This window comes from Anabrus simplex, chromosome 1 (assembly GCF_040414725.1).
Source record: "Anabrus simplex isolate iqAnaSimp1 chromosome 1, ASM4041472v1, whole genome shotgun sequence".
In the NCBI taxonomy this organism is placed as follows: Eukaryota; Metazoa; Arthropoda; class Insecta; order Orthoptera; family Tettigoniidae; genus Anabrus; species Anabrus simplex.
The window spans coordinates 1,635,277,858-1,635,300,991 of NC_090265.1; the positions used below are offsets into that span (position 1 = coordinate 1,635,277,858).

General features: G+C 37.6%; 1 protein-coding gene across 2 annotated transcripts in view; it reads left to right on the top strand.

Annotated features, from left to right (window-relative positions):
• Window positions 1-23,134, top strand: part of phtf (putative homeodomain transcription factor) — a 203,857-nt gene that overhangs the window by 131,679 nt on the left and 49,044 nt on the right. For both annotated transcript variants that reach the window (XM_067138331.2, XM_067138332.2), the window contains exons 12-14: window positions 6,028-6,256; window positions 12,687-12,782; window positions 12,870-13,013. In XM_067138331.2, coding sequence (XP_066994432.1) covers window positions 6,028-6,256; window positions 12,687-12,782; window positions 12,870-13,013 — 469 coding nt within the window. The remainder of the gene's footprint in view (window positions 1-6,027; window positions 6,257-12,686; window positions 12,783-12,869; window positions 13,014-23,134) is intronic.

Genomic DNA, 23,134 nt, shown 5'->3' on the forward strand with positions numbered 1-23,134 from the left:
GACTTGCGCCTTGGGTTTACCAATATGCGTATTTGAATAAATTGCCGTTTATCTCGATGTATTTTATATACTCCACAGTGTTTTTATGCGATGTTTTATAATTTCCTTCTAGTTTAAACTAGTTTTTCCTAAGAATTTCTGCCTTAATCTTGACAATCTTTGTATTTTTATGGAGCAACCGCAATTCACTTCTTGTCTTGATGATTTCAATTTTTCAAGTCCATTTTTATAATAATCCCTTCTATTTCACTTTTTTTTTTTTTTTTCGAAACAATCTGTTTGACCTTGCACTGTTCTGCACTGCTTTTGGAATGCTGTCGTTCCAAGTTAGACATGGCCTCCTATCATCTCAATATTAAGATTCCGTTGTGTATTCTCTTTAGCTTGAGTGGTCTATACCTATGTTAGGCGCCATTTTGGAATACGTCCAAAAATGCAACGGGCACAACGTGAAGTCGTCTTTTGCACCGTGCACAGCGCATGCACCAGGCGCATGCACCCTGAGAGGCCCTGCCGTAGAGCAATGGGACAAGGGTTGGACAAACACACCTAAAATAGAAAACATATGGTAGTAGAACTATACCTAAAAAGAAAATATTTCCCATTTTCACACCAGGCAAATGCTGGGGCTGTACCTTAATTAAGGCCACAGCCGCTTCCTTCCAACTCCTAGGCCTTTCCTATTCCATCATCGCCATAAGACCTATCTGTGTCAGTGCGACGTAAATCCACTAGCAAAAAAAAAAAGGAAATAATTCTGTTTTAATTGTTTCTTTTTCAGGTATAGTTCTGTCACTGTACCATATGTTTTCTATTTTGGGTAGTTTAAAAATGTATGTATTGAAAATTAGTTTGGCAGACCGAAGAACCTAACAGTTACAAATTAACTGAGTTAAAACTGAAAAGAGATGATTTTGATATCGCATGGCTTTATCTAAACTGGACTCCATAATGATTAAAGACACTGAGGGTACAGAGGTGTGCAAATTAATCTAAACAAAATACAGAAAAGCTATCTCATAAAAAATTCCTAAAAGCTACTGAATCGGTTCTGCAATTACAGAAAGTTACATCGTAGTACATTGTGGTCTCCTTTCTTTCCCTTCAAAACAGCATCAACACATTTTGGCATGGATTCCACCAATTTTTTGCAAATATTCTTGATCTCTTCATCGTGAAACCACACATTGACAAGCAAACATATCATACTCACCTTAGTTGATCTATCCAGTTTTGCCCTTTTCTCTTTACAAATGCCCCATAAATTTTTGATGGGGTTGATATTGGGCAAGTTGCCAGCACTGAAGGTAGCACTTCAGTGTTTTTGTCTTCAAAAAATTTGTTCTTTCTGGATGGTGCAAGATTTTGTTGAAAAACACCTTCACCATCTGGAGAGAGTTTTTGTAACTAAGGCACTACTTTCCTTCAGAGGATTTATATGTACCTCTTGTCACTGTTTCATACCCTTAATGGGGACTATAGGTCCTCACCCCTTGTACAGACCCAAAACATCACTTTTGGAGGATGTTTAGCTACTTGTTGCATATGGGTCAGTGATATTTCCTCTGATGTTTCTTTATGCACATAAGGAACATGTTGACCACAAACTTTTAAAATGGCTTTCATCGGAAAATATGACTTTCTTCCATTCTTCCACAGTCCACTCTTCACGTAGTTTAGCCCATGTCAATTGCTTTTTGTGCTCACCATCCCTCAGAAGCAACTTCTTTGCTGCTTTGCTTGCTCTTTTCCTTCCTCAAACAGTCTGCAGCAAACTGTTGTAATTGTTGAAACAGCTGATTATTAAATTTGACCCGATAAACAGAAAAACTTCTAAGTAACTTACAAGTTTTAGTGAATGGTGCAGGTGGTATAAATTATATATACAAAATTACCTGTGCTTAAGGGGTATTGGCAGCCACAGCTGAACATTTCGCCCATTCTGACTTAAATCTCGGTTTAGGTCTGGGATTTACTTTATTTTTCTGAATGAATAAAATAATGGTCTTCTTTTGGTGTAGTCTTGCATTTCAACCACAGTTTCTTTCCTTCAGCAATAATAATAAAAAATATAAAAAAAAGACCAGGTTTCTTGGGATCGTTTCAAAATTGAATTTATCATAGCCACACCAACACCACATTGTGAAGCAATTTGTCTTTGTCATAGAGGTATACTCAGTTAATGTCACCATTTTTAAAAATATTCTGTGGGATTGTATCCATGACCAATTTGCAGTGCACTAATGTGACACAATACTGATAATGTATAAAACCTTACCCAGAGACATTCCACTAATTACTGCGTTATAAAGAGCATCCTATAATGTTCAGTAATGCAGCCCATAAGAGAACCAACAGAAATGGAGAATGACTGATCGATCTATGCAGAAACTACAACCTATTTCTTAAGTCCGTGTGGGGCCGATGACCTTAGATGTTTGGCCCATTTAAACAACAAGCAAGCATCAGTCCTTAAGTCCACTGCTTTTAAATGCCTGCCCAGAAAAACAAAGATATGGAGGTGTTTGAACCTTATGTTAGGGAAGTTCCAATTTGACCATGTCACCATTAGCAGAAGAAATAACAAAGAAGTGCTAAATGTCAAAGTCCCGAGAAGTTCAAACATTGATTCAGACTGCTTCTTGTCTACGCTCAAAATTAATTTCATTCCTCTCACAAGACATAGAGATCCCAGCTGCAGAAATTCAAAAGTTCCAAGATTCAATGTGATAGTGTTGAAAGATAACGATGACTTCACCAGTACCTTCGATAGCTGCAGTCGCTTAAGTGCAGCCAGTATCCAGTAATCGGGAGATAGTGGGTTCGAGCCCCACTGTCGGCAGCCCTGAAGATGGTTTTCCATGGTTTCCCATTTTCACACCAGGCAAATGCCCGGGCTGTACCTTAATTAAGGCCACGGCTGCCTCCTTCCACTTCCTAGACCTTTCCTAACCCATCGTCGTCATAAGACCTATCTGTGTTGGTGCGACGTAAAACAAATTGCACTACACTACCAATACCTTAGCTGACAATAAGGAGAAAAAGGGTTGGCCACAACTGCAGAAGGCCAGATTAGATGCAGCTACAAAAACCATCCCATCAACCAGAAGAAACAAATATCCATGGTGGACTACGGCCTGTGATAATGCAATTGTAGAAAGAAGACAAGCATTGCTCAAGTGGAAGAGTAATAAGAACAATGCTAACTACACAAACTTCTTAACAACCAGGAAATCCACCACCAGAATCATCAGAAATGCTAAGAGGCAATACAATAAGGACATTATCGACCAGCGAGAATAAGACTTTCAAAGGAACAACACAAGAGACCTCTACCAAGCCCTCAGGGCCCAAATAACCCCGTACTTATCCCCTACACTTCACCTCCGGGGACCAGATGTGAAGATGAATATGAACCCTGTGGATTGCACTTCTGCCCTAGCAGAATATTTTAACAACCTCCTCAATTCAGGGAAACCCAGAGAGAAACTACTCTATAAAATAAAGGATGTTCCTAACCCAAATTCCCTCCCACCAATGAAGGAAGAAATCGGGAAAGTAATTTCCGAGCTTAAGTCCAAGAAAGCAGCGAATGAAGATGGTGTCATTGCAGAATTGTGGAAATGTGCAGGCGAAGATTCTGTTCAGTGTATTCATGAGATTATATGTGACATCTGGATAACAGAGAAAGTATCTAATGAGTGGATCTCGCCTATCATCCACCCTCTGCACAAAAAGGGAGACAAGTCTGATTTAAACAACTACAGAGGAATCTCACTCCTCTGGGTGACTTACAAGATCTTTTCCAAGATACTTCTCTCAAGATTAGGAGCTCAGTTGGATTCCTGCATTGGAGAGTATCAAGCCGGATTTAGGAAATCCAGATCATGTGCAGAACAGATCCTAAATCTCAAAACTATTCTCACTTACAAGAATATGAGCTCTTCACCCTTTGTGGCAATTTTTGTTGACTTCCAAAAAGCTTATGATTCCCTAGATAGACAGTCTCTTTCAGACCCTTGCTGAATTGAGACTAGATAAGACCCTGAATCTCGTAAAGGCTACTTTGACAAACACTCAAAAGTAAAATTCGGAGGGGAACTATCAGAAAGCTTTGATATCAGAACAGGTGTTAGGCAAGGGGATGGTTTATCCCCTATTCTCTTCAACTGCATGCTAGAAAAAGTCATTCGTGAATGGACGAAAACTCTACCAGACAATTCGGGGTTGAGAATCGGTTTCAAGAAGGGCAAGTTAAACATCAATTGCCTGGCCTTCGCAGATGATCTCACTCTCTTAACATCAAGTATGGAGGAAGCTGCACACCAGCTCTCCTCCCTCAGTCAAATAGCAGCTAAAGTAGGGTTGAGGATTGCCATTAACAAAACTGAGTTCATCACCAACATCAGAGATGCATCCAACTCAAACCCACGTGGGGATGCAGTAATAAAGATGATTAACTCCTACAAATATCTCGGAGAACAGGTAACCTTGAATGTTAGTGAAGATCTAGCCATGAAAGCCAGGTTTGCCAAACTGGAGAGAGCTTTTCATCTCTGTAAAAACGTTTACAAGTCCAAATTCCTTTCCCTTTGCCTCAAACTTCGACACTATGAAACCGTAGTAAGACCTTTGGTACTGTATGCTTCAGAATGCTTTTAATAATAATAATGATGATGATGATGATGATATGTTTATTCTGGCAAAGTTAGGGATGTACTCCCTTTCTGACACTTAACCAGTCTTAACCTAGAACACTTAATAATAACTACTGATGATCATAATATGATAATGTTAACAATAGAAACAGTAATAGTATTAATAAAAGTAACCACACTTTAAAAAAAAAAATCATTGTCAAAAAGGGACAACTCAGGAATTTGGAACTGAAAGAATGAAAGATCCTGAGAAAAATCATGGCCCCCATTAAAGAAGGAGATGAATAGAGAATTAGGCATAACAACGAACTTTACCAACATTCGGAGTTCATAACATCAGCCATGAGAAAGAGGAGACTTACCTTGTATGGTCACATAGTCAGTACCCCCTGTGGGTGGGGATGGTAGAATAACACGCACGGTATCCCCTAGGCGACTAAAGGGGGCTGCAGGGGCTCTGAAATGTGGAGCGTGGGTTGGCGATGACAGGGCCCTTAGCTGAATCCTGGCATTGCTTCTACTTACTTGTGCCAGGCTCCTCACTTTCATCTATCCTATCTGACCTCCCTTTGTCAACTTTTGTTCTTTTCTGACCCCAACTCTATTAGGTTTCCAAGATGTACTTCCTTTTAAAACAATAATCACCACCACCACCTCGCATAGTCAGAATGAACAACAAGAGACTGACCTCAAGAATCTTCAACACCCTTTCTAGAGAGAAGGGGAGAAATGCTAAATGGACAAACCTGGTTCAAAAAGACCTAGGAATTGATCCCGAAGATATATTCAACAGGGATAAATTTAGAAAGTGGATCAGAACATCCGACTCGTTCTGGTCACTGTCAGCTAAAACACTGCGTCCTGGAGTGGGAATGAAGTGGACTCAGAAAAGGAAAACAACTCACAGTGCAAAGATGAAGGAATACTGGGCTAAGAAGAAAGCTCACCGGAGTTAGGAACCAAGTGGTCCAAGAAATGGTAATAATAGTAATAATAAAATGCTGAAATAAATTCAGTTTGGGGATGTGATATATATCATCACACTATGCAATATTTGTGCTGGTTTAATATTTTCACATTGCTGAAGACTTAATAATTAAATTCATTGTTCAACAAACACATTGGATTACGATAAGAGAAATGACTGGATAGAAGCACGCATACAGTGTAAAGTGTGCCTAAGCACTCCTGCCACCTATGTGTTGTTGCTGTATTAACAAGCATTGAAGTATACCATGCCAGTTTCAAAAGTCTCATTCTTATTTGATCTACCTTTGTAATTTTGGTGACTGGATATCATTTTCTGATGTCATTTTATGTAATACTTTTTATGTATGTTTGAATGTGATCACAGAATTTTCTTTTGCAGGGAACGAACTATCGTGTTGATTGCTATGTTTGAACGGTGTATGTTGGCCACACTATTTTTCTTTTTGCTGGCTGTAGCTGAACGTACCTTCAAACAACGCTTCTTGTATGCCAAATTGTTTTCCCACTTGACGTCATTCCGACGAGCACGGAAATCAGAACTACCACATTTTCGTTTAAATAAGGTGCGGAATATCAAAACGTGGCTGTCAGTGCGATCATATCTCAAGGTAAGTTTGACAAGATTTTCTCTGAAATTAATTTGTATATACAGTAGAGGTCCGCTATAGCGAGTACGACATATAACGAGAACTCCGTTATAACAGCAATTTTTTGCTGTCCCTTCAAAATTCCTATATTAAACTGTGTATTATCTTTCGGTTACAACGAGAGCCCTATCACTGACACATCCGTTATTATGAGTGATTATTCGCGTGCGATTTTTTCCGTTACCAGTATTTATGCACTCCAGCGATTATGCGATTGATTACCTTTGGTATCCTTTCCTCGCTATTTCCACTAGTGAGTTCTCTTTTCGACATTTGAAGGCAATTCACAACTAAGTATTTTTTAAAAATTTTCCACTTTGTTGATACATTAATTGCTTAAGGCAACTTATTGGTTAAAAGTAGTACATGTTTCGTATATTATTAACATCTTCAGCCACATAACACTGTTTAGATGAAAAATTCATATATTGACAAAGTATCGATGCTTGAGAGGAAGTGTCCTTAAAATTAACATAAGAAGATTAAGTGACAACATTAAAAACAAAATACTCAAGAGAAAATATATAAATTCTTTCTACAATTGAAAGCAGAAGGAAACACTTGTACAACAGTCCATAGAGAATATGTCCTAATGAATATTCTTTTCTTAAAAAGTTCATGGAAGGAAAAAAAAGAAAAGAAAAAAAGGCCAATTTATAAATGTATAATTTTTAATTTATAAATTGGCCATTTTTTTCCTTCCATGAACTTTTTAAGAAAAGAATATTCATTAGGACATATTCTCTATGGACTGTTTTACAAGTGTTTCCTTGACAATTGCTTTCAATTGTAGAAAGAATTTATATATTTTCCCTTGAGTATTTTGTTTTTAATGTTGTCATTTAATCTTCTTATGTTAATTTTAAGGACAATTCCTCTCAAGCATTGATACTTTGTCACTATATGAATTTTTCATTTAAACAGTGTCATGTGGTTGAAGATGTTAATAATATACGGAACATGTACCACTTTTAACCAATAAATTGCCTTAAGCAATTAATGTATCGACAAGGTGGAAAATAAAAAATACTTAGTTGTGAATCTGTTAAAGTGTGATACGGACCATGAAGCTGATTTTATGTAATTCAAAGGCAATATCGGAGTCAATTAGTAATACCCGTCGACTGCCATTCCGTAACGAAACTTAGAAATGAAAGAGGACATATTTCATAATACATGTGTAAATAACGTGTCTGATAACAGTTGTTAACTCGTTAAAAATAAAGGCTGACTAAACAATCTCTTAATTTTAAGGCAAAATACTGCAATTTAATAAGAATGGGATTCACCTCGAGATATGGCAGAGTGCATAATTGACTTCATAGGTTAGTTTATATTTTCTCACGTCTGGTTAAATTACGGAAAGGCTATTATTGCGTAAATTTATAGCGAGAAGATTATAATTTCTCTACTGGCGCTTGAAGCGTGTTTTCATCATACGGTTAAGTTAGGATAGGTGACGCTGTTTGAATAAGAAAACAAACTTTGCCAAATATGCGATCGATCATCTTCAGTACGGTATAGTTTTCTCACTATGTGCATCAATTTTATTTCTATTTGCTTTACTTCGCACCGACACAGATAGGTCTTATGGCGACGATGGTACAGGAAAGGCGTAGGAATGGGAAGGAAGCGGCCGTGGCCTTAATTAGGGTACAGCCCCAGTATTTGCCTGGTGTGAAAACGGGAAACCATGGAAAACCATCTTCAAGGCTGCTGACAGTGGGGCTCAAACCTACTATCTCCAGGATGTGAGCTCACAACTGCGCACCCACTATGTGCATTTGCGAGCTCTCTTGTTGACATTCGAAGGCGATGTTGGAATACCAATATAATGGTCCGTTATTGGACATTATAAATTTTCCAGCGAACTCATTCTTGGTTGCCTGCGTTTCTCCCTCGTGCTAAGTTAGGCTCGTCAGTTGGGACTTAGCACACCACCCAAGACGCAAGGCTAGTGCATACCGTGGAGGCCACTGCATAGGCTATTTGAAACCACCAGCAGTGCCAATGCACTATGAGAGCTATGTCTCATTTCCAAAAATAGATGCCTGCCTGGCCATCAAATGATGTAGATGTTGATTCCCATAGGTGGTCACCACTACTTTGAAAATTGTTATAGACTCCTTTGCATTTCTCGTCCCAGCCCGGAATATATTTTTTACGATATCCTCTAGGTATATGCTTTTTTGCTGTACTGATAACTGCTCCAACAAATCTGTTACAATTATCAACAGATGGTGGGATCCAGCCTAGACATTTATCAAGGTTTTCAGAGAAAGCGTTCCAATCAGCTTTTTGTAAATTCCATCTGGGTCGTGGGATTGAGGTTATCAATGGGATACTTGTACCAATTTCTATTATAGCTGGGCGGTGTTGGCTACGAGGGAAATCTGGTAGAATGTTGCAGGTAGTGCTGACTAGGTGATGTTTATCATCAGCTGTGACAAAGCATAAGTCTGGGTCGTATTCCTGTTTCCAACGTCCTGACCGGAAGGAACTATGGTCTTCAGCATCAAAAATAAGGTGGATATTATTTTCATCTGCCCAGTTTACTAATGCCTCACTGTTGGTATCAGATACTCTATATCGCCATTGCATGTGGTGACTGTTTAAGTCCCCTACAAAGACTACAGGATGTTGGTACGTCTGAAGAACGTGGATTGGCCAAGGGGAGCTTGGTGGTTTGTAGATATTACATATGATTAGTTCCCCAATTTTGTCACTGAGTGAATATTGTCATTTGTGGAAGTTGATAGCAGATGGGCATTTTCTATATCATTTCGGACGTATGTAGCTACTCCATAGGCATGATGGTATGTTGCACCAATATGTCATATCCTGGTATTTTACCCCTAGAACAAAGTTGATCTTCACTATCTGCATGAATCTCCTGTAAGGCAACCACATCGATATTATACTTTACCAACATCTTTTGTAAGATTTGACACTTGGTTCTACTAATGCCCTCAATATTTAGTTGACATATTTTAATATTTGTTCCAAGTTTTCTAGATGTTTGGCCGTGCAAAGCCTGCAAAGGGCTTTTGATATAGTGTTGGGTCATCAGTTTGGTATGTATTTGTTGTGTAGCCAGGAGATCTGGAAAGATTGTCTGGCAGCCAGTTATGTTGCTATCTTAACAACACCCGGGGGACACATGTAGGGCACTTTAAGGTTAAAACCTATGGGCATGAAGCAACATCGACTCCGCCCTAACGATGACTGACATGGAGAAGAAAGCTGCTTACTGCCCATGTGTCCCCCACTTAAGTGAGAGCTACAATACAATTGGATACTCATGAGAAGTGAAGGGTCTTCCATTTGAAGCAAGAGGAACTTCCTTTAAGGGCACAAGCTCCATCCTCAAGAAGATGGGATTTATACTCCAAGGATCTACAACATCTATTCCTTATGGTTCTGAAGGACTCATCTACACATTTGTTTTTTGTTAGTTGTCTTCACATTTTTCTTTTTCTTGTTCTTCTTCTTTCCTTTTGGCCGACTGTGGGCCACGTTAATTTTAATTCATCTTCATTTGTTTCTGAGCTTTTAACTTTGTCCATTACTCGTTCATCCTATCACTCTTCAATCTCCTCCTTTATTCTGTCCATGGCGCTTGGGTACAGGATCTAACTTTTTCTTGAAACCTCTTTGTGGCCTTTATCCTTGACTTGTAAGCATCCCCATTGCTGATTTCCAGTCCTTGTATTACCATTTCTTCCAGGTCCTTCTTCACCTCCACCTCCTGGTACCAGTGCACTGTAGTTTTCATGGTCTCAAAAATTTTATCATCTGATTGGTCAGTCTTTTATTGTTAGTGATGATTTTTGTTTTCATTATTTATGTTTTGTGTTTTTGTCATTGTTGTAGAGCTTCCATTTTTTTAATTGATTTATTTTGTTTTGTCTTGTGGATCCATGTGGTCATCTGCAAGTGCAGACCGATGTCTCTGAGAAATATATACTACTGCTGCTGCTGCTGCTGCTGCTACTACTACTACTACTACTACATGTGTAAAATTAATAATGTTGTTCAAGGCAAGGAGGATTAATTTATGGAATTAATCACTTTATTTCATGCTAGCGTGAGTAATCTCGCTTTGGGCTGTTACCAAATGTTTGCTTGAATCAGTGTGACATAAAGAGTAATGAACAGACACAGATTCAGAGGCACTAAAAGTTGGCAAAATATGCATGCACATATTTACTTTTAAAAAGCCCAACAGGATATATGCACTAAAATAAAGAGAATATACACTTTTAGAAATTGAAAAATCTTACAGTATAGTAAACAATTTACTATTATTGATGAATTATGTATTGAAATACACGTAAATATTTACTCTCAAATTTAATTTGTACTAAACTGTGGTCCAGAAAATGAATTCTTTCTTCAGCTTATTCAGTTATTTCTGGGGTTGCTGGAGCCACCTAGGCTCTCGGCTTTGGCTGGGGGTTTAAGACTGGATGTCCTTCCTGACGTCATGTGATTTTTGAGATGAAAATCTCGACCAGAATTGACTGGGATTCCAAGTGAGAAGTCGGGAGCTAAGCCACTGAGCTAATCATGCCTCCTAATGGTGGTGATTATTGTTTTTTTTTTTTTGCTAGTTGCTTTACGTCGCACCGACACAGATAGGTCTTATGACGACGATGGGACAGGAAAGGGCTAGGAGTGGGAAGGAAGCGGCCGTGGCCTTAATTAAGGTACAGCCTCAGCGTTTGCCTGGTGTGAAAATGGGAAACCACGGAAAACCATTTTCAGCGCTGCCGACAGTGGGGTTCGAACCTACTATCTCCTGAATACTGGATACTGGCCGCACTTAAGCGACTGCAGCTATTGAGCTCGGTGATTGTTTTAAGAGGAAGTACAACTGGGCAACTATCCTCTATATAACACTAATCAGAGAGAAAAAATGGAAGGGGTCCAACACTTCAAAAAATGAAGGTATTGGCCAAAGGAAGACAAGGGCCACGAAGGGCGTGAAAATGAAAGACTCCCTAGGCCTCCATACGTAATACCGTCGGGGTCGGAAAAGAACAAGAGTTGACAAAGGGAAGTCGATAAGGATAGATGAAAGTGAGGAGCCTGACACAAGTAAGTGGAAGCAATGCTAGGACTTGGCTAAGGGCCCCGTGGTTGCCAACCCACGCTCCAAAGTTCAGAGCCCCTGCGGCCCGTTTTAGTCACCTTTTACAACAGGCAGAGGATACCGTGGGTGTTATTCTACCGCCCCCATCCACAGCGGATTCATGCCTCGTGGTCCAGTAGATTAATATAGAGTATATAATTTTAAAGCAGTTCAGTTCTTCTGTTATATATAACAATATTAAAACATAACTTTATTTTTATTGGAGTACCAATAATCCCTGAAATTCATGATGCCCAATAACCTGAAATTAGTTTCCCATATCACATTGCAGCATTCATGTGACAAACGTCAGAATATTGCAAAGTACACAGTGTGGTGGCTTTTTGTTTTAATTTCTTTGTTCCTTTAATCTCAGCGTTTATGTATGAATCATACCGGTCCAATGTTATATATTTGTGTACAGTCAACAATACCTTTAATTTTGGGGTGTTCTCTTTATTGCTGAGAAATTATTTGCCAACAGCAGTGCACTGTCTGAATGTTGTCACATTGTAATAAATAGAGAATGTGAAAAATAGAATTTGCACTCCTCACATTCAGTTCTTTTTGAATGCATCTCCCATTAGATTTTCCTGGATAAAGATCTAATATGCTCCAAATTGTTATATGCTAAGCTGTTGTCATCTCAACATTATTCTGTGGTTGTGAAATCTGGATCCTTTACCGCAGTGTCATCAAGAAACTGGAATACTTTCACCAACACTTGGATTAATTAATGTTACAGTTCATAAGAGAGCAAAAATGAATAGTACAGAATCCTCCATCATTAGTCGCCTGTTCAGATGAATTGGCCATGTCCAGTGCATGATCATTAACTGACTCCCTTTGCAAATTCTGTATAGTGAGCTTGGCACTGGCATGAAGCTACATGGCATCCATCTGAAACAGTAAAAAAAAATCAGCTCAGAAAGGCTATGAAGAGCACAGAACCCAAATACACTACTTGGAATGCATTTACAGAAGATTTCACTTTCTCGCATATTATCACCTTGGCTGCCATTGTACTGTTTAAATAATTTTTTCAATCATAGAAAACCATGGCTGTCAAAGATGGAACCTTAGCTAGACTTGGTCATATCCTCCACCTTCTATTATAAGTAAGGGAGGTGGCTACATGTTTTATGCAAAAAGTGGTGTATTAGTCACCAACAGTACCTTCGTACTTATTAGAGACTCTTCTTGGTTTTTACTAAATAAAGATCCTATGCTATCATGGTAACATTTTGACTGTTTCAGAGGCGTGGTCCTCAGCGATCTGTTGATGTCATTGTATCGGCAGCCTTCCTCATCACGTTGCTGTTATTATCCTTCCTCAGTGTAGAGTGCCTAAAGGTCAGCTGGTTACTTATCCTTTCTTTTTGGACTTTTCCCTGGCTGTAGCTGTATATGAAGATTGATTTTGTGGGTGTTGTATTGCAGGACTCTGTACGTCTCCATTGTCAATACAATTTGGAAGCCATGGCCTGGTGTTTAGTCCTTGGAGTGTTTCTGTTGCGCTTCATGACACTGGGTACAAAAATCAACCGCAAATATCGTAACTTGTCTGTACTCATTACTGAGCAGGTAAGTTGAGTTATTAAATTTACAACAGTGTTCTTATAATATTATCATAGCATATAGAAGGAAAAGTGAGCAGTCTTCTCCTTTCACCTGTAAGCAGACAGAAGAAAGTGGTGGTCCTTTCACCAGTGGCAGCACAATCGCTGTTTGCCGACAGCAGATGAGACTTGTCATTAGTGCGCATTACATTTATGTCAAGTTATTGGAAGTTATATTCCTCTCCATTATTACTGTTAAAGTGGTTTAGGCAGTTTGCATTATTGGTGTATTCATTAGTGAATAGTGTGAGTTGTGTTATGTATTATAAACAGTAGTTTACATAGCTGTTGTGCTTGAAGACAGCGTGTTTCAGTACGGGAAGTATTCATGCAACATGCCCATGTGTTTCGTACCCAACTGTAGATCTGGATATGACCGATCATCTTTAGGTAGACATTTCTTTAGACCCCCTAAGTAGAGTAGTGTTTTCCTGAAGTGGGAGAAGGCTGCCTGAAGAAAAGATAGAAAATTCATAACTGTTTGGTGTGTGATATTCATTTTTGCAATCTTCTTAATAAAAGTAGACTCATTTACGGTGAAAGGTAAAAGAGTAGAGATACCAAGATAGTGGTGGAAATTAAGACCAGAAGCATTCCCCCATATATTACTTAATATGCCCAAGTATCTCTCTATGACAGTTAAGAAACGTAACTCTCCTGTGAAGAGGCAATCCACGCGAACAGTTGTTGCTATTGAAGGGCCTAATTAAAACATAAATGTCAGTGATCAGCCCGAACGCTTAGCAGTTGAAGATAGTCCTGATGCCGCGAATGCTAGGAAAACAGTTGCTTTGTCAAGGAGGAGATTGAAGAATCAGAAACATAATTTCAATAGAACACAGAATAAACTAAATATCGCTGAAGCTAAACTACATTTGCTTTAAAAAAAGTAATTCAGATATGAACTCAAAGAGCAGTTTCACACAACGAAAACAATTCGCATCTCTCAGCAAAATGTAGAAAATTATACTCACTACAATGTTAAAGAAATGTCAAGTGAAAATTAAGAAACAAATGAGATATAGTGATGAATTTCTCTTGGATTCTCTTCTTTTCAGAATAAAGTCTCCCAAGGGTTACCAGCCCTGCTTAAACCATGACTTGCTGCCTTTGCTGTCTGATGGTCATTTGAGAAAATTGGTGATGGGCCTTAAATGTTCGTATGAAATAAATGATCATGCTACTGCTGCCATAGCTCAATTTTTCAATGGAAGGAGGAGCATGAATGCCTAGGGACAGTGGTATTTATTGAGGTAAAGCTGAGAGAAGAAATGTTTGCTTTAACTTGGATTTGTTACAAGTGAACAGTTTTGTTCATATAGGAACATTTACTTAAGAGGAAAGCAAGGATCAGCTGGCAGATCATGCTCTAGTTTTTATGCTTATTCCTTTTCTGTACAACTGAATCCAACCCATAGCAATATACACTAGCCAGAATGCCACCCCTGGTGATATAATTGCAAAATTTCTCATTCAGGTCATTATACAATTAGAGCGAGCGGGTGTAGGAATCATTGGTTTCACGTCAGATGGTAGCCAGTAGAATAAAGAGGTATGGACATGCTTAGGAATATCCAGCAACATAAAGAATCTAAAGTGTTCAATTTCCAATCCAGCTGACTCTAGCAGAAAACTGTGGGCATTTTCAGACGCGCCACATACCATTTAATCCCGAATACCACCCGCCGCCAAATAAGACCCGCACTCTAAATTTGAGACTGCAAAATACGGAAAAAAAAAAAAAGAAGAAAAGAATAACTTACATACCTATTTAATTTTTATTCAAATATACCACAAATATAAATTCAAACAGCTTACAATTAATAAAATCATCACAAAAATCATAAATAAAATCGGTCCAATACTAAGATCATTCACAATTCACCATAATCATCTGAAGTTTCACCATAGGAACTCTCGTCGCTGGCATCTTTCCACAAATAATCGTCCTCACTACCGTCCACTGAATTGAAAATCCACATTTCTTAAAGCTTTTGGACACTAGATCATTGGGAATGCGTGCCCATGCGGTCTTGATCCAGCTGCATATTAGTCCCACTTCAGGCCTCTTCACTCGTCCGGTTGGTGTTAACGTGTGATCACCATCAGACATCCATTCGGTGCACAACTGTTTCATTGCAGTTTTGGAAGGCCGGTTTACACACACATCCAACGGGTGTAGAATAGAAGCGAGTCCTCCGGGAATTATCGCAAGATCGGTTTTTCCTTTCCTCATCATATCTTTCACGGCGTCAGTTGGATGTCCTCAGTAACTGTCCAACACAAGCATGTTTCGTTTTTATAACAAAGCTCCCAGGTGACGTTGCCAAACGCACATCACCCAGTCCTCAACTAATGCATTGTCCATCCAGCCGGACTCATGTGTTCTAACAATAACACCAGACAAAAGTTTCCTTTCGGAAGTGTTTTCCTTTTCAGAACCACATACGGAGGGAGTTTGGTTACATCCGCTAATACGCATAACATTACCGTGCATCATTGCTTTTCGTTACCACCTGTTCTGATTGTTACACTTTTAGAACCCTTTGTATCCACTGTATTTTCCAATGGCATTTCAAAATAGAGAGGTGTCTGGTCAGCATTCCCAATTTGCGACAACAAATAAGAATTTTGCTTCCTCAAATGAATGTGACGCTGAAAGGCCGTTCATTTTTCTTCATACGCCCCAGGGAGACGTGAAATAGACATACATCTCTGAATGCACAATCCATTTCTCCGATAAAAGTTTCGGATCCATTCGCAGCTTGCAGTAAAACCCTGTGTTTTGAGTTCTTTTGAGATCTCTAGTGCTTTCAGTTGACACATCAATCAATCAATCAATCAGTCAATTCTGATCTACATTTAGGGCAGTCACCCAAGTGGCAGATTCCCTATCTGTTGTTTTCCTAGCCTTTTCTTAAATTATTCCAAAGAAATTGGAAATTTATTGAACATCTCCCTTAGTAAATTATTCCAATCCCTAATCCTCCTTCCTATAAACAAATATTTGCCCCAATTTGTCCTCTTGAATTTCAACTTCATCTTCATATTGTGATCTTTCCTACTTTTAAAGATACCTCTCAAACTTATTCGTCTACTAATGTCCTCCCACGCTATCTCTCCACTGACAGCTCGGAACATACCACTTAAAAGGAGAACAATGAAACTTTGATTTCCACCTATTCAATACATTAAAAGCAATTATAAAATTAGGATCTCATCCTCATTTTATTGCTTAATTGTTACAACATAGGACATGTTTTGTTCATATTTTGAACATCTTCAGGTATAAATTTTCTTACAAGGTTAAATTGATAACATAGTTCTAGAACTTTCATTTATAGTTTGCCATTAACAAACTTATCCATACTAAACTTTAAAAAACTTCTTAAATATAAAGCGTTTATATATTATGTCGTCTTATTGAAAATAATATGACTATTATTGAGTTTGAAACTTTAAAACCTTATTCTAATATTTAAAATACAATGCCTTTAGTTAGTCTCTGTATAAATACCTTTACAATCTGTTAAAATGCTGAATATGTTAAAATTATTTGTTGTATACACATTAAAACATTTTGTTACAACTGGACGTAAATTTTTTCACATGTTGTACCATATGGAATTGAAATCTCAATACACTTTCAAAACAGCTGAGTTTAGGTGTGAATATTATTCTTTTCGTACTTAAAATTGACAACACTGCTGCGCACTGTTGATTATAGGTTATGAATATTGTCCTACTTTAAATATTTAACGTCAAAATTTGTCAAATTCACAAATTGCTTTTAGTCTTAACCAGAGTAGGACAATCCTATAGACGTAAGTAGGGACTCAGTCAGATGGTGACAGACAAGCTTTGGTGATTTGCAAGTGGTAATTTCATCCAAATTTATGTAAGTAAGTCTGTTGACATATCTGTAAGGGAAAATTTTTTTCGTAAGAATTTGCTGAATGGTTTAAAAGTTGAAGAAACTAACGTTGAAGGATCAGCACTTAACCCTTTTACTCCTGCCTGCATTTACGTTAGTGCACTCAGCTGTTTGATGACTGCTTGTCGTTCTACTTGCGCTCCTCGTGTTGTATATGTGTCTTCGTATCTGCGGGGCATTAGGAGGGGAGGTAACAGAGGGCAACGTTCTAGCGAATGGCGTGATTCGTGGAGGGGAATGTCAGAAGTTAGGTAGGGGAAGGGGGGTTGTGTATTCATAGATTGATTCTTATTTTTATCCAGGATAAAATTGCTTGTAAATTTTGTGCTGTCGAGTTTGAATATTTGTATTAATTTTGGTATTTGCTCTGTTAATGGGTTTTTGATTTCTATTTTGTTGTTCAGGTTTTTATCTCTATTGAAGTGTTTGTCTAGGTAGATATGTATGTTCTCCACCTCATTCATTAATTTTCCTTTATCGACCTTTCTGATTATATTTAAATCTTTTTCTTTTGTTTTAAAAAGGTGTCCTTTTTCTTGCATATGATTACTCTTAGCAGAAAATTTATGTTTAGCAGCATTTACATGTTCTAAATATCTGGTTATAAAACTTATGCCAGTCTGGCCAATGTAAGGAAAACCACAATCTGACCAAATCAGCCTATAGATTCCTGAACTTTGGTATTTGTTGTTGCCTGAATTTACACTATTATGGTTGAAAAATATATTTCTATTTGTATTTTGTGTTCTAAATGCAATATTAATTTGCTGTTTTTTGATCGGGTTCGTGATTTGATATACTGCTGGGTTGGTGAATGTAAATGTTGCGAATTTTGGTTTTTCAGTTTTGATCTGCATAAGGTTAGTGGCCAGTTTCGATTTCACTCTATTAATAATTTTGTTAACATCTATTTTATAACCATTGACAGAAGCAAAGTCTTTTATAAATTTAATTTCTTTCTTTAAACTATAATCAGAGAATGGCATATTGGAGGCTTTGTATATCAGACTAAAGAAAGCAGCTTGTTTCTATGATTTTGGGTGTAGGAAATAATTTTTGACAGATATTGGAATGTAAGATGGCTTTCTATATATCTGAAAGTCAAATTTATTTTCTGTTCGTGTTACTGTAATATCTAAAAAGTTTAACAAATGATTTTCTTCCTCCTTAGTGAATTTTACTCTTTGGTCTAGGTTATTTAAGAAGTTTAATATATTATCGCTGTCATTAAGTTTACTATCTATTATAACAAAGGTATCGTCTACATATCTCAACCACAAACATAGTCCTTTTATGCTTGTTTTTATTTTGCTGTGCTCAAGATGATCCATGTAAATATTGGCTAAAATTCCAGACGTGGGGTCTCCCATCCCCAAACACATCTGTTTATAAATTTTATTGTTGAATGTGAAATAATTGTTGTTTAAAACAAAATTTTATAGATTTATAAACTCTTCTATTTCGCATGTATTAGCTTGCCCTATTTAGTTAGATTAGACTTGATGATTTCAACAATTTCTTTAATAGGTGTGCTTGGATACATATTAGTTATATCATAGGAACACATCCTGTGATGTGATCGTAAGCTGAAACTACTTACGTTTTTGCAAAATTCATTTGAACTACTTATCATGGAACCGCTGTTAAATTTGTTATGTTTCTTTAAAAACTGGTGTAAGAATTTTGAGATTTTATAAGTAGGACTTCCTCTACTATTGATTATAGGTCTAACAGGCATATTTGTTTTATGGATTTTAGGTAGAGCTTTAGCTGTTAGTAATTTGGGATTCATATTGATCATTTTTTCATACTCTTGTTCGTTAATTAGAAAAGTGGAATTTTTTAGTATATTCTTTAGGTTCTTCTGAATATGAACAAAACATGTCCTATGTTTTAACAATTAAGCAATAAAATCAGGATGAGATCCTAATTTTATAATTGCTTTTAATGTATTGAATAGGTGGATATCACAGTTTTATTGTTCTCGTTTTAACGGACTTTCAATACGGAAAAAATGAGGATAGCCTCTTGCAACATACCACTTAGTCGAGCAGCTAGTCTCTTTTCTCCCAAGTCTTCCCAGCCCAAACTTTGCAACATTTTTGTAACGCTGCTCTTTTGTTGGAAATCACCCAGAACAAATCGAGCTGCTTTTCTTTGGATTTTTTCCAGTTCTTGAATCAGGTAATCCTGGTGAGGGTCCCATACACTAGAAACATACTCTAGTTGGGGCCTTACCGGAGACTTGTATGCCCTCTCCTTTACATCCTTACTACAACCCCTAAACACCCTCATAACCATGTGCAGAGATGTGTACCATTTACTTACAATCCCATTTACATGATTACCCCAATGAAGATCTTTCCTTATATTAACACCTAGATACTTACAATGATCCCCGAAAGGAACTTTCACCTCATCAATGCGGTAATTAAAACTGAGAGGACTTTTCCTATTTGTGAAACTCATAACCTGACTTTTAACCCCGTTTATCAACATACCATTACCTGCTGTCCATCTCACAATATTATCAAGGTCACATTGCAGTTGCTCACAATCTTGTAACTTATTTCTCTGTACAGAATAACATCATCTGCAAAAAGCCTTACCTCTTATTCCAGTTCTTTACTCATATCATTTATATATATAAGAAAATATAAAGGTCCAATAATACTGCTTTGAGGAATTCCCCTCTTAATTATTACAGGGTCAGATAAAGCTTCGCCTACTCTAATTCTCTGAGACCTAATTTCTAGAAATATAGCAACCCATTCAGTCACTCTTCTGTCTAGTCCAATTGCACTCATTTTTGCCAGTAGTCTCCTATGATCCACCCTATCAAATGCTCTAGACAGTTCAATCGCGATACAGTCCATTTGACCTCCCGAATCCATCTGCTATATCTTGCTGGAATCCTACAAGTTGAGCTTCAGTGGAATAACCTTTCCTAAACCCGAACTGCCTTCTATCGAACCAGTTATTAATTTCACAAACATGTCTAATATAATCAGAAAGAATGCCTTCCCAAAGCTTACATGCAACACATGTCAAACTTACTGGCCTGTAATTTTCAGCTTTATGTCTATCGCCCTATCCTTTATACACAGGAGCTACTATAGCAACTCTCCACTCATTTGGTATAGCTCCTTCAACCAAACAATAATCAAATAACTACTTCAGATATGGTACTATATCCCAAACCATTGTCTTTAATGATTGATGAACACAATATCCAATTATTGATAAAGTTGTTCAATACTATATATAATACTGGAGACTTCCCATCTGACTGGCTGTTATCTACATTCATCACATTGCCAAAGTAGCAAAAGGCATGTAAGTGTAATGATTATAGGCTAATAAGCCTCATGAGCCACACACTTAAAGTATTCCTTTCTGTAATACATAACAGAATCAAGACTAAGTGTGAACAAGACATTGACGAAACACAGTTTGGGTTCAGAAATTCTTTTAGTACCTAGTGAAGCATTGTTTGTGCTTAAATATTCTAATTCAGAACAGTCTAGATCAACAGCAAGAAGTGTTCGCTTGTGTCATTGATTTTTAAAAGGCATTTGACAGATTACAATATCAAAAACTTGTAGAAATCCTAATGGATATAGAAGTTGACAGCAAAGATATCTGCATTATTGAAAATCTTTACTGGAGACAAAAGGCTGTTGTCTGAATCGGAAATCAAACTACAAACGAGATAGCTATCCAAAGAGGAGTTAGATAATGTTGTGTTTTATCTCTATTGTTATTCAACCTTTACTCGGATAATTTTTTCAAAACAGCTTTAGAATATCACCAATATGGAATAAAAGTAAATTGTGGCATAATTAACAACATAAGATATGCGGATGATACAGTCATCTTGTGTGACAATTTTGAATGTCCCCAACTCTTGCTCAATAATATTAGTGCAGTAAGTGAGGACATGGGACTTAAATGTAAACAAGACTAAGTTCATGATTTTCAGCAGTCGTGCCAATGCTGAGGCAATCTTACTACTAAACAACCAACAGATTGAGAGAGTAACCACTTTTAAAAATCTGAGTGCCATTGTCACTGAACAATTTGATATTGAGAAAGAAGTGAAACTGAGGATAGCAATAGTACGAAGAATATTTACCAAAATGAAATCTTTCTCTTGCAATGACTACTTAGGCAGAGGATGGTCAGTGCTATATATCGTCAGCCTTGCTATATGCTGTGGAAACATGGACTCTCAAGAACATATCAGTGAAATGCTTGGAAGCCTTTGAAATGTGAATCCACTGTAGGATGCTCAGGATTTTGTGGGTTGCACAACTAACGAATCAAGAAGTACTCAGAAGGGCAAGAGCAAGTCGGGAACTCATTCAAACATTAAAACACTCGTTCAAACAATAAATACCGGAAGATCTCTTACCTTGGCCACATCCTTAGAAATGACCATTACCTCATCTTACAGCGGATTGTACAAGGGAAAATACAGGGTCGAAGAGGTGTCGGGAGGAGGCGAACATCATGGCTTGGAAACATCAAAGAATGGACTGGAATTCACAGTGTTAAGACTTTTCCACCTAGCAAGAGATCGTACTGCATTCGCCACAGTGATCGCCAACGTCAGGGGGACTTGATATGGTACTGTGAAGAAGAAGAAGAAGAAGAAGAAGAAGAAGAAGAAGAAGAAGAAGAAGAAGAAGAAGAAGAAGAAGAAGAAGAAGAAGAAGAAGAATGGCCAGTAATAAATAATAGAGCTGAGATAGAAATAACAAACAGAGTAACCAAAGGCTCTAACTTTTACAGTATCGTTAGACACCTACTATGGGATGAGAAGGTCCCACAAAGAACAAAAATGATCCTGTACAAGTCATATTTCATTCCCATTCTTACATGTTCTCTGGAAACCTGCACACTAACATCAAAGGATTATAGTAGGATTCAAGCCTCTGAAATGAAATTTCTTAGAACTGCCCTCCAAAAGACATGACTTGATCATGTGAAAAATGATGAGATCCGATCTAACGTAGGTCTAAATGCATCGATGGAGGAAAGACTTAGGTCATCTAGACTTAAATGGTTTGGGCATGTTAAATGAATGAATAGCACAAGGTTACCATGTGCTTATTTGGAAAAGAGAATAACAGGTAGAAGACCAGCTGGAAGACCGCGAAGAAGATGGATGGACCAATTGAGGGAAGACGTGGAGAGAAGAGGATGGAATTGGGAATCTGTCATGGACAACAAAATTGTTTTCAATAGGCAACTTTGGAAGACTCTCGTTTTCAAACACCCTACCCGGCTCGCTGGAAGGGCAAGTCGATGATGATGATGATGATGATGATGATGATGATGATATTGTAGTTGGTCTTGTCTGCGCGTTTAAAGAGGATGCCAGTCCACTTTCTAAAAGATTTTAATTTTGTCTTCATTAGAAAGTAATTTCACCTTTCCGGTATCCATACCTAGGCTATCACAAAACAAATATGCACCACGCTAGTCAATTTTACACAATTATATTGCTAATCCAGATATAGGCTACCGTACCACTGTGCCACTCAACACTAAAAAAAATAATCTAACTTCTGAATGTAATACAAGTGCAAATAGGCTCACTTTTTCCGTAATTATGCAACTGTGGTGACGGCTCTTACCCAAGCTGTAAATCACATTTCTTTCACAAGGGATGGCAAATACCATTTTCAGGGCTAGGGAAAATGTGATCGTTTTCCTAGTAAGCGGTAATAGCGAAAATTCATGATGCAATAGGTATGTTTATATACCCCTAATCCAGATACCCCTTTCAGACCTGAAAGAAAACTGCAGGTGTGAATTTTTGTACGTCAAAAACTGACTAAAATGCTCTTAAATACATATATTTTTAGTTTATTCTACAAAATAAAAATTAACATCTGAGAAAAAGCATCCGCACAATTGTGCATGTCAGGACTTAATTCAATACTTACAAAAAAAAATTACCTCAATGCATGTGAATATACATATGTACATGATCAAATGTTCTATTTTACAGTGGGGAATAATTTAAAACAATTAAATCTTCGTTCAAACACAAGTATATATTACATTTTCTACACTGAGGAAGAGTTTTGCTTTTACTGCCCTTTTGGCAGCAGCACCTTATAAATAAAGAAAACTGGAGGTGT